At 39.3% G+C, this 13,385-nt stretch overlaps 1 protein-coding gene across 1 annotated transcript in view; it reads right to left on the bottom strand.

The window, feature by feature from the left end:
* Positions 1-13,384, bottom strand: part of F5 (coagulation factor V) — a gene marked incomplete at its 5' end in the record, with an annotated part of 35,407 nt that extends 22,023 nt beyond the window's left edge. The window contains 7 exon segments of the mRNA XM_010719624.2: positions 704-869; positions 1,615-1,836; positions 2,423-2,566; positions 3,414-3,626; positions 8,016-8,138; positions 9,221-9,312; positions 13,035-13,384. Coding sequence (XP_010717926.2) covers positions 704-869; positions 1,615-1,836; positions 2,423-2,566; positions 3,414-3,626; positions 8,016-8,138; positions 9,221-9,312; positions 13,035-13,384 — 1,310 coding nt within the window.
* Position 13,385: the final 1 nt, after the last annotated feature.

Genomic DNA, 13,385 nt, shown 5'->3' with positions numbered 1-13,385 from the left:
TGAAATTCCAAACAAAAGAAGAAAAGGTAGCAGTTGAGGGATGCCATGTAACTAGCAGAGAAAGAGATAAAAGAAGGCAAGTTTGCCCCATGCAATTTGTGAGCAAGTGAGAAGTGAAGCAAAGCAAATGATAGCAAAGAAGAAGGAATACTTAAGACTTATGTCAAAATTATGTTGTAAGGAAGTATATCGACCCATATGGGATAAGGTATTTGTCTTGTTCTACTTAAATCCTTAAAGGTTCTTATGGACATCAGCTTGTAACATCAGCACCGACCCTGTATGATGCTACAGTGCACTGGCAGCACTGTGCACTATGACATCAAGTATATTACAGAAAATTCCTTCTATTTCCTTGTAGTAATCTTAAGTTGAACAGAGCAGCCAAATATGCTAATGTAATATGACTTTTATGTCATCTATTTGGTGCCATGCAAAGGTCACTTATAGAGCAATCTCTCTTTTTCACTGTGAGGTTGAAAAGGCATGGAGAAGAGGCTGAGAGGTCCCCAGCTGTGCAAACAATGAAAATTCAATCAGATAGGGGCTGCCCAACCTGGTGTAATTTTGCAGATGGATAGAATTTTTACACTGCTTTGTGTAGAAATTCAGGTGAAACTACCCTCAGAGGTCCTCTCCAACCTGAATTACTCTGTGATTTCACATTAACATTCCATATTATGTTGACAAAGTATTATTTTACTTATCAAGGCTGTCTGGAATAGTTGGGGCATAATCCCAAACGACTTCTTCTGCAGCAATGAAATATTCCCAGTTTTTGATCATGCGACGTTCCTTAAGGGACAGACGACTCTTCTTCACCTGTCTGTCTCCACAGTCTCTTACAGTAAGGTAACCATGCATTCCAGCTAATTGAAAAGAAACAGAGTACCACAGTGATTTTCCATTTTATGAGCTCTGACCACCTGAATCACATTTCTCATTTCTCTTTACCTAAGCCTGCAAGCTTTGTTTATTACTGTTATTTTCTCAGGCTTAAAAAGGTTGCATCGATGTGGGTTAGGAAGCCTTCAAGGAGCCTGTATTAATCAAATGGAATACAACAGCTCTCTTACCCTAGTTGTCCTTGGAAATATCAGCTGAATTGATAAAAAGCTATGTTTTTGCCTGGTTTTTTTTTTTTTTTTCTTTTCCTATATTTTTCCCCAAAACACATCTTTCAGCTCTTATGAGAGATTTTTCTCAATCTTTCAAACAGAACTTTGATTACTACTATCAAACAAACAGTGAACAGCAAATATTTTACTAGACTTATTAGATTGAGTGCTCCATAGCTGGAAGAGCTCAATTTCTCGGAAAATAGGTGATTCCTCACTCATTTTAAAATGGTGTTCAACTGAACAGTTTGCAGAGACTTAGAAACTTGAATTCTGACTTACTGCTACTCTGTGATCTGCATGCAGATGTAAAGCTGCAGATAACAATGACTTGCAGTTCTAATTCCAACAGAACATCCTATTTTCCAGTGGTTTCTTAATTAAATGAAAATTATCTAAAGTGTGGTTGTAGTACCATTGCAGGACAGGAGCTTTTGGGGACTTAAAGAAGAAAAGGAAGACTTTAAAGTTGCTTAATAAATAGATGTTTCCTTGCCTTTCAAGTGCTTTTGGACAAGAGAAGATATCAGCCACCTTCCTTCCTCGCTCACTGTCATGTTCACTGTGGTTGATGCTCCTCCCACTAGGTTTACAGTAGAAATTCGGTGATGTCTTTGCTCCATGACCTGGCCATTTATATGAATGGAGAAAATTTCTGGCTTAGAACTCATTCCTATCAAATGCCAGCTAATGTTGTCATACATACAAGCCTCTAAATCTGAAAGAGAAGTGAGAAAGGTGTTAGATCTTGCATGCAAGTGACAATCAAGTTACAGCAAACTGGGGAAGAAAGAAGAAAATCAGCAGCCTCTTTCTGAGAGCCGATCTCTCCTCACTTGAAAGAAATGAGAAGGACCAAAGTTAAAGATTGAAGGCTATGGGTAGGGAAATTAAGTACCCTATCTAATATTTGTTTAATAAAAACAGCCTTCTGTATTTGCTCAATGGACTGGACAGAGATAAGAAGAAAGGAGAACAAGGGAGAATGCTAACAGAATAGTCTTATTATCACCATCTTGGTCTTCTCACTTAATTGTCTGATTTAATAGTAACTGATTTTAAAAGGACTTTGGTTGTTTTTAAAGTAAATAATCCTGTTTTCCTTAATAGCAATATGGCATAGCACTCATCCAGAATTTATATTATTAAAAACATGTTCTAAAAAAGGCTGTACCCCACTCATCTATTCCTGTTCTCTTGCACAAAAAAAAAAGCAAAACAAAACAAACAAAAAAAACAACAAACAGAGGCAAGGTTCAATCTTCATTAGTGTGTATGTCATGTCACATAAGCTTGTACAGTACCTGGTAACGTTCCATTGGCATACCCATTAATTGTGTATTTAAGTGATGTTGATCTTTGCCAACTCTTGTTTTCATCAAACACACCAAACATTAGTATATATTCCTTGTCAAAAAGTTTCTGTGACCCATCCTCATTTAGGCTTCCTATGAAGAGTAAAGAAATAAAAGATGTTAATTTCAAGCAGAAGTGAAGCAGTTTCCATACCAAAGTAATGGCATGTGTACGTATTTAACTAACTTGCTTCTTCTGTTACAATGTGCTACCTGAATCTGCCCCCAAAACCAAACATCTTAAGAATGATCATAAAGTGATTTTATTTCTGAAAATGCTTTTTGTCTTAGGTAACCATGGAATCAAAAAGTCTAATATCCAAGAGGAGAATATCCAGCAGCCTTCTGGACACAACCAGACTCTGACTTCTCTTCTGAGACTACAAGGCAAGAAGAAGGATGGCTGAGCCATTTACAGTGCGAACATTGCCTTTTCAAATACTGCATGAGGTCATCAGCTCTTTTAAAAAGCACAAAACTTCTGCATACAAAAGATTCACAGTACTTCAGAATTGGATCAGTTATAAGAAAGTATCAAGTTGAGTTTGTCATACAGGTGAGATTTCTATCAAAAAGTAGAATTCATTTTGGACATAAGTACCTGCCACACAGAATTATGGTTCTTTCTACAGATTGTTCACATACAAAAAAAAAAATTCCATTTGCTACTTTCAATAAATGTATATCATTTAAGTCTGAAATAGATGTCATTTGGACTGCAGAAACTAAAAACTTTGGGAGCAATGAATGAGGCACCTGCCTTAAATGAAATTCTTTTATGAGAGACTACTCTTCTATATTTAAGAGACTACAAAATCCTGTTTTCTTGCAGAAAGGAGTCTTAGCTCAACAGCGGAATTTATCTGTTTCTCATACAAAACTTAATCAGTCAGTACCTTAACTGAAAAGTCCCTTTTTATAACATTCCCATATTCGGTACCTTTCTTGCAGATAAGCAGTGCTCCAATCAGACCAGAGTTAAAATCCGTTACCATGTTCTCATGAGAATAATACGCATAAGTAAGACAAGGAAGGTCAGCTTCTCTTGGACCAACTTCTTCTGTTATATCCCACACATATGTGTAGACCTGGCCTGGAAGCACAGCATCGTCTTGTTTTTCTACAGATGTTGTTCTGTCCTCATACAGAGAACCTGCCAAGAAAAAAACAGTAGGGTGGCATGAAAACTGAGTAATTAAAAGTATGAGCTAATTGAAGTTCCTACAACAATTCCAAAAGCTTGATATCTTTCTTACCTATTTGATATTTCATAGGGATGACTGATGGCTCCACTTACATTGTGGGGAGTAGCATGTAGGAAAGTATCTATTTCACTATCCTGTTTCTTACAGATTCAAGATTTTCTAAGACTGTCACCTCTGTCAAAAGGTGTCTGTCTTCAAATTAAGAGAGTTAAGATGGCATGAACCTTCAGCCTCTGCTCACTGATATTCAGTAGAAGTTGAAATACTGCTCACTTTGCCAGCTTTCTAATCACTTCTCATAAAGCCACTGTGCAGGCTAGCATTGGCTTGCTGCCTTAGAGCTTTTGTGCACTGCATATCTAAATAACAATAATGTCTCATATCTAAGCCTACAATAACCAAAGAAATGCAATATGAAAAAGGGGAATCAGAAAATGAAAATTCTAGGTGCAAAAGACACATTAATAAAACAGTGAAACTGAATTACCTATCACACCTATGTGATATCACAGGAGATGAAGGTTTGTACCCACACAACAAATAAAGCTTTGAATAAATTTGGAAACATCAAATAAAAACTTTGGTTCAGCACCTAGGGCAAGGCAATCCAAGGAGCACAGGCAATCACAGAGATTCACCCCATGGTACAGCAGGAATTTACGTGCCAGTTTGGACACTATCAAGAAGAGATCATAAACTGTATAAATGAGTTTACAATTCCTGAAGAAGATTATTTTGCACTTGCAGGATAATATTCTCCGAAAACCGTGTGTTCACTGCTAACAGTTATGTGAGGGAACAAGAAAACATCCCAAGTTTCACTTGTTTCATGAACAGTTACCCACCTACTCAATTCAAAGGTCACAAAATTGTCAGACCCTCCACATAGTCTAAAAAACCATTCATGGAGAACTTTCTTAGTGTTTGCTTCTGCGATTCCAGATCAGTGTTGTTTTGAAAAGCTTACAGTTTAGAATTCTACTCTCTTCCACTTCTTTCACCAAAATCTGCTCCAGAAAGAAAAGTCCAACAAACCTCAAGAAGCCCTTGCCCCAACACTTTTCTGGGCCACTCCCTTCCTTGCTCAAATATCAACAGGTAGAGTTCTTTGAGAAGAAGGGGCACTTCATTTATGTCTTTGCTCTGTCCAGTTCAAATCTACAGTAATTTTCAGATTTCTGGGGACAAAGGCTGCATAAGTCCTCACTTATGAAGATGCTTCTCTTTTTATGAATAAATATTCTGTAGCACAGTCTTGAGTCTAATTCTCCTTCATTCTGAAAGAGCTAGATTCTTAATTAGCAACTTTGTCTTTTTACCTGCTTCAGGCTGTCTTCACAGCCTTAATCAATTTTATAAGGCCAGTCTACTACTGCACCTTTTTTATACTTCCATGTGAATTCCAGCTTTCTGCAGTCTCCTTGACTATCCTTTAAATTGTCTTAACATCAAATTGTATTCTATTTTTGATCATTAGATCATTTTAAATGGCCAGAAAGCATTAAGTTGAATGATTAAAAAAAAAAAAAATAGCTAGTTCTACCCAATCGTTGTACCCTGGAAAAGCATTAGACTATATTTGTGTTATCCAAATGCATACATTCAGGTTCTGCTGTGAAATACAGCTTCTCACCCCTTAACTCCCTTCACTTCCTCAGGTTCCTGAGGTGCAAACTGTACTAGCTGGTCAGGAGAATGTACATTTCAGAAGACACACATATTCCTAGTATTACATTCACAAACAACAAAAGGAGCTGAAAATAGGTGTGAAGTTTTAATCCACTATCAACAGATGTCTGTGTTATACCTAAACCCAAACGTTCAAAGAATCACCAAGGTTGGAAAAGATTTCCAAGATCATCTAGCTTAACTGTCACTTATCAGCAATACCTCCCCACTAAACCATCTCCCTTAGTACCTCATCTAAACGTTTCTCGATCACCTCCAAGGATGGTGACTGCACCACGCCCATGGGCAGCCCATTCCAGCACTTGAACACTGTTTCGGAGAAGAACTTTTTCGTAACATCCAACCTGAATCTCCCCTGGAGCAACTTGAGGCCATTCCCTCTAGTCTTGTCGCTAATTATGCGGGAAAAGAGGCCAACCTCCACCTTGCCATAACCTCCTTTCAAAGTAATTGTAGAAGGTGACAAGGTCAAGCCCTGAGTCCCCTCTTCTACAGACAAAACAATACCAGTTCCCTCAGCCACTCCCCGTAAGACTCCTCACCAGCTCTGCTGACCTTCTCTGGACACGCTCCAGGGCATCGATGTCTTTCCGGTAGTGAGAGGAGCAAAACTGAACACAGTACTTGAGGTGTGGCCTCACCAGAGCTGAATACAGGGGACAATAACCTCCCTGCTCCTGCTGGCTGCATTATTTCTGATACAAGCCAGGATGCCATTGGCTTTTCTGGCCACCTGGGCACACTGCTGGTTCATGTTAACCAGCCTAGCATCAACCAACCTCCCTAGGTCCATTTCTTCCACAGAGTCTTTCTGCTCCAAGCCTGTAGTATTGCCTGGGGTTGTTGTGGCCAGCATGCAGGACCTGGCACTTGGTCTTTTTGAACTTCATCCCACTGGCCTCAGCCCAGCTTTCCAGCATGTCCAGATTGCTCTGTAGGGCTTTCCTACCCCCAGGCAGATCGACACTTCCTGCCAGCTTGGTGTTACCTGCAAACTTACTGAGGGTGCACTCAATGTCCTTGCTCATGTCATCAATTAAGATATTAATCAGGACAGGCCCCAGCACATACCCCTGGGGAGCACAACTCATGACCAGCCACCAGCTGAATTTAACTCCATTCACCACCACTTTCTGGGCCCAGCCCTCGAGCCAGTTCTTTACCCAGCAGAGTGTATCTGTCCAAGCCACAGGATGCCAGTTTCTCAGGAGAATAATGTGGGAGACAGCATCGAAGACTTTGCTGAAGTCTAGGTAGACTACAACAACAGCCTTTCCCTTGTTTACCAGGCAGGTCTCTCAATCACAGAATGAGATCAGGTTAGTTAAGTAGGACCTGCCTTTCATGAACCCATGCTGGCTGGGCCTGATCCCCCGGTTGTCCTGCACATGCTGATCTGCTCCATAACCTTCCCTGGCACCAAGGTCAGGCAGACAGGCTTGTAGCTCCCCAGATCCTCTTTGCAACATTTCCTATAGATGAGAGTCACATTGGCAAGCCTCTAGTCCTCTGGGACCTCTCTGGATGATCAGAACATCCAGGAACACTAGTAATCACCTCTGCCTGCTTTCTCAGGGTGGATGCCAACTGGCCCCATGGACTTCTGACAGTCTAGGTGGAGTAGCAGGTCTCTGTTTGTACTTGAATTCTGTTTCCACTTGAATTCTGCTCCCCATCTGAGACTTCCAGATCAGGGGGTAGAGTTCCTGAGGATAACTGGTCTGACTATTAAAGACAGGTGTAAAGAAGGCATTGAGAACCTCAGCCTTTTCCTTATCCTCAATGGTCACATTCACCACCACATACAGTAAAGGATAGAGATTATCCTTAGCTCTTCTTTTACTGTGAATATATTTGTAAAAAAGTTTTTTGTTCTCTTTCACTACAGAGGCTTCAATTCAAGCTGGGCTTTTGCCTTTCTAATTTTCTCCCTACGTATCCTAACAACATCTTTGTACTCTCACAAAGCTGCCCATCCCTTCTTCCACAGGAGGTAGATTCTTTTTCTCCTGGAGAAAAAGTCTCCTGTTCATCCACAAAAGTCTTCTTCCGCTCCTGGCTCATCTTACTGCACAGGGAGACAGCTTGCTCCTACACCTCTAAGACTTCCTTCTTCAGGAGTGACCTTCCTGGTCACCTTCACCCTTCAGGACTGAATCTCCAGACACCCTCCCTACCAGCATCCTGAATAAAGTCTGCCCTCTGGAAGTCCAAGGTAGCAGTTTTGCTGCCCCTCTTTCTTGACCTCACCAAGAATAGAGAACTCTACCATTTTGTGGTCACTCTGCTCAAGACAGCTCCCATTCTCCACATCTCCGACCAGTCCTTCTCTGTTTGTGAACAACAGATCTGGTGGGGCACCTCCTCTGGCAGGCTCTCTTTCCAGCTGCATCAGGAAGTTATCTTCCACACACTCTAGAAACCACCTAGATTGCTTCCTTTGCACTGTATTTACAGCATATATTGGGGAAGTTGAAATCCCCCATGAGAACAAGAGTTGGCAATCACACAGCTTCTGCTAGCTGCTCATAGAATACTTTGTCTGTCTCTTCATCTCGGAAGATGAAGACCCCCACCGGGACATCAGCATTGGTCTGGTTCTCTCTCTAGTCTACAAGAGGAAAACATGGGGATTTTACAGCATTTACCTTCTGCCTTTTTGTTGTAAACTAAGCCTTGGGGATGAATACTGATGGGTTTGTCAGCCAAATTCTTAAAGTGAACTATTAAAGTATCTCCCACTTCGGCACGCAGGGTTGGCCCAAGGAGTCCTGTCAAGATAAGGAGAGGAAAAACTGTGAACAAAACAGTTTGCTTAATGAAAGGAAGAATTCTTTCTCCAGCAGAGAATAAGAGCTCTCTCAAAGTACAAGCTGCACAAACTATAGACAGGAATGTAATACCACCACAAAGATTTACCTGTAAAAAGGCACATCAGGCTGCAAAACCTGCAGTTCACAGTCAGTTATGTTATAAAACTGAATGAGTAGCACTCTGGCTATTTTTCAGATATTGCATATTTAAAAAAACATTTCTGTTGGAGGTTCATTGGGAATTTCTAGGATTCATTCCTTCACATGCAATTTAGTCAGATATTTTTAGGAAGGCAGAATAAGAGATTTCAAGGGCATTAAAATATTTCTTTAAGTAGCACCCTCAGTGCACCTGTCAAAGGAGAAAAAGTACCAAAAATATATTCTGAAGTTCAAAATTTCATATTGAAAATTTCTTTATGCAAAGCTTGCAAATAGTTCTAGGAGGGCCTTAAACCTTTTCCCATAATGCAGAAACAAACAACAACAAAAAAAACCAAACCTCACTGGAAGAAGCCTGCTAAAGTAATCTTTCACCTGTTTGTCTCCTTTATTGTAAGCCACTTTGTGAATTTCTTTCTCTGTTAAATAAGAATTTTCAGAAAAAAGAGGAAAACACATTTGGAAAAAAATCAGATTTTTCAGACGCACTTGGAACAATTTGGTATCATCAATCTGACATAAGTTTGCTTTGAAATTAGATGCTTTTAATATCTGAATTTATTTTTTCCATTAATATGAAGAACAGACTATATAATTAGTCTGCATAAGTTCAAATACAAGTATAACACTTATGTATAGCATCAATACGAGACTTTGCCTCCATCCATCTAAAGCACCTTGAAATAGTAAAGGACATCAAAGGCAAGGAGTTATTTTTTCACACTTGACCTCATAATTTATTTCTTCCTTTCCAGTGACCTATCAGAAACACATTTAGTCTCAGATCTTGAGCAAATTGTACATGAATTTATAGTGTCATCACTGTGTCTTACTGGCTTTAAGATAAGCAGCAAACAAGCATCTTCTTTTCTATTTACCTGTAGACTTATCTGCTGGCTTTTCTTTTTTAAAATCTACTTCATATTCTCTGTAAGAAATTTTCTTAAACACAGGATCCAAATGTATCAATCTGAAACCACAAAAGTTACAAAAAAATTAAAAGGATAAAGATTCAAAAAAATGTCATTACAGGTTAACAGATACCTTGGAAAATGAATTCTGGAATTACATTTCATCACTTCCACATTTCGCTGAAGGCTGGCCACATAGTCCGACTCTTTGTACAGTCTTTCTTTCCCTCTTACTTCACTGTACCTAGGATATTCTTGAGCTAAACTATATCATACATATTAGACATACAATTACAATACCTAGCACAGTTTACCCCTTATTTTGCTTGTGGTTTCTATAGTCCTGATTTTGTGATGAAGATGTCTTTGTTTTCTTCACTATTTAAGACACAGTTGAAAATGTACTAACCATCTTTATCTGGAAAGCATCTGACACAACACTATGCGAAACCTGTATTTCTCTTTAAGGCTCATCACAATGATTCTATAATAGCATAAATAACAAGCACCAGTAGCAGCTATGACAAAAATAAACAACTAAAAAGACTGCTTTCTGGGAAACCTGGCAGTTCTTAGTCTTGTTACATAGATGACATGCACACCACAAACTGTTTTCTCAGCAAATGCACAAGCAAGCAGGAGGATACCAGCACAGAAGCCTTCTGGAATTAAAATAATGGTGAAACAAGTGTTAAAGGGAAAATAGTTTGTGCTTAGTTTAACATTTATGGTTGATTTCCTAGTACATACAATGACTGAATCCAACAGTACTTCTGCTTGCTATTTTTGTAATGCCCTCCCAGTTAAGCAAGGCACTTTTGATAGCAGGAAGTTTATGGGCTGCTCACACACAGAGAAGGCTGGGCAGAGATAATCAAATGAGCTGGCTTCAATGACATTCAGGGTCCAGATGGGGGAGATCTATTCTTGAAGAGATTTTTGTAAATCCTTCTCTTACACTTTTGCAACAAGTCAGGCAGAAGCAGTTCATGCTTCAAATCTTTGAAGTCACTGATAAAATTTAATTTCACTCTGAAGGAGAAGGGCATGATCCATGATCTTCACTGATGTGCTGCCCTAATGTGGCAATGTTCAATAGAACACGTACATAAGACTATGGGGGTAGAGGAAGAAACTTACCAATGCCAACTGTACAGCTAAAAGAAAAAAATAATTGGGTTACCAACATTTCACAAATCTCAGAATATGCAATTTGGTCAGTTACAAAACTTTCAGTAGCTGCATCTGCAATGCTTCGTTCACAAAAAACACATTTTCACTCCGTTTTAAGTATTTTATGTATGTCACTTACACACGGTAATCTATAAACCTCTACAAAGATAGAGGGACCTTGATAAACTCAAAAGGTGGGCCCATGTGAAATCAATAAAATTTAATAAAGCAAAATGCAAGGTTTTGCACCTAGTTTGGGGTAATCCCAGATGTTTATACATACTGGGAGAAGAACTTCTTGAGAGCAGCCATGCTGAGAAGGGTCCTGGTTGATGAAAAACTTACCACGAACCAACAGTGAGCCCTTGTAGCCTGGAAGGCCAACAGTACCCTGGGCTGCATCAGAAGAGGGGTGGCCAGCAGAGTGAGGGAGGTTATTGTCCCTCTCTACTCTGCTCTTGTGAGGCCCCAACTAGAGTTTTGTGTCCAGGTCTGGGGGCCCAAACACAGGAAAGATGCAGAGCTACTAGGGAGGGCTTAGAGGAGGGCCACAAAGATGATAAAAGGGCTGGAGCACCCCTCCTATGAAGACAGGCTGAAGGAGCTGGGCTTGTAGAGAAGGGAAGGCTCCAGTTAGACACCACTACGGCCTTCTAATATTTATATACTAGTCATTAGGGAGATTTTAAACAGGAGATAAATCAACTTTTACATGGGTAGATAATGATAGGACAAGGAGTAATGGTTTTAAACTAAAGAGGGAAGATTTAGATTAGATGTCAGGGGGAAGTTTTTCACTGAGAAGATAGTGAGGTGCTGGAACAGGTTGCCCAGAGAAGCTGTTGATGCCCCATTCCTGGAGGTGTTCAAGGCCAAACTGGATGAGGCCCTGGGCAACCAGAGCTGCTGAGTGACAACCCTGCTCGCAGAGGGTGGATTGGAACTATGAGATCTTTACAGTCCCTTCCAAACCAAGCCATTCTATGCTTCTGTGCTGAAGAGCAGTTAAGCATCCTTAGTCTAAATATCTTGAAGATCGATTAAAGAAAAAACATTGGCAGAATCCACTTTATTTTCAGCATCCTCATTTACCTAGAACTCTAAGAAGCAAACAATCAGATTCTTACTCTACATTTAAGCACCAAGTTTCTGCTGAAAGAGAACAAGTTACATACTCAAATGCCTTTGGTATTCAAGTCATTAGCCCTTCTGCAATAAAAATTTTTCCAGAGGTTTTTTTTTGAGCTGATGTTCTACAGAGTTCATTAGATCCACTCAATATTGTGTTGCTTTAAGTACTTATGTGATATTACTTCAATAGGCATTGTGTATGGAAAAAGTCTTACATAATTGTAGACTGAAAACTTCAAACTGAGGTTTGAGGCATATCCTATTCACTGCATGAAAACAATATATCCAAAATGTGATGTTTAATGAAATGGTAGGTAATCTTAATTCTTGTCTGCACTAAATGCAGCAATATGAAGTTCTAAACACTAAATCCACATGTCCAGGTCAATAGTTGACATTTGGCTTAATTTACCTACACTTAAATTCCATTTTCTTCTATCTTGGCCATTTAGCATTAAGGTGATAGCAGTTTTCTAACACTTCCAAGGGGAGTTTTAGAAACCATAAAAACTTGGTTTCAATTAACCTTGAAAAATATTTAGAAAAACAGAAATCTGACCTGGAAGTTCAGATTTACACACACACAAAACCAGACTAAGAAAACCAGTCATGTGCTGATACAAAAAAAATGCAGTAGTATTAAAATACATTCTTTAGCATCAGAGAAAACACGTCATTTGTACTATTTCACCCCAATTCATAAACAAATAAAAGCTGTGTATTGTAGCCATATAGTGAGCATAGTATAAGAACAAAGTATAATTTAGACAATTCCAAAGAATGTGCAAGTCATTTGCAGCTTTGCACTTGCCGTGTTTATTATCACAAGCATATCTTGTCAAAACAAAGAAGCTAATTTATATGCTCAATCTGCATGTGCATGTAGCATTATGAGCTTGCAATGCAGTAAGAAAAAAGAATTTTGAAAATAGTATTTTCACTTAAATAGCAATATTTGATTCTACAACCTTTGCTCAGCAGAACCCAGGATGAACATTTCACAGAAACTACTGAATAACTCAGAAACAACATCAGCTAGTTCCAAAGTTCATCAGGCTCTGATTTAAGTGAAAGTAAGAGTACCCAAATTAGAAGCTATTTATTCCCTAAAGTCTGAAAGCTTTTGCAGAATTACCAATCTACTGCTAATTCTAGCAATCCACAAAATCCATACATTTAAAAATAATAACACTAAAGCAAAACAAGACAAAACAACCCAAGACAACAAAACAAAACAAATACTGTACAGATACAGAAGATGATAAAAGCAAGTTCTGGAATATATGCAACAAAAGTGCTCTGAAAATATAAAAAATGTTTTTATTAAAGCTTTTGATATTTCATTGGTTCTAGTTGAGATCACACAGATCCTCCAAAACCAACTGAAGTATTCCTGGTCTCTAAAATTCCATAGGAGACAAAAAACACTTTCAGTCACAAGACAGGGCTAGTTTCACCCTTCCTTGTACTTTGTTACCTGGACTTTTCCTCAGACTCCGGTTTGTAGGTCCAAACAGTGAACTGAGCAGCTATATAATGCTCCCTGACCTTCACAGCTCCCACCACGTGCTTCTCCGAGTCCGGCCACCATGAACTGAGCAGAAGCAAGAGAAAAAGATGCATGCAGTGGAGTGTCATGGTATGAATGCCTGCCTACGCTGCTCTGGAAGATGAAGCAGAAATTGCTGCTTTTATTGCTGTTTCAGCTTCTAACTTCCCCTCAGAAATGAAATAATCCTGACGCAAGAGGATAACACTGTTCGCTACACTCAGGTCACTGCTCTTCACCTCCTCCTCCCCTTGCTGACAGGGATCCAGTAGAGATAAA

This window comes from Meleagris gallopavo, chromosome 1 (assembly GCF_000146605.3).
Source record: "Meleagris gallopavo isolate NT-WF06-2002-E0010 breed Aviagen turkey brand Nicholas breeding stock chromosome 1, Turkey_5.1, whole genome shotgun sequence".
Lineage (NCBI taxonomy): Eukaryota > Metazoa > Chordata > Aves > Galliformes > Phasianidae > Meleagris > Meleagris gallopavo.
This window is presented reverse-complemented; position numbering and strand designations above follow the sequence as displayed.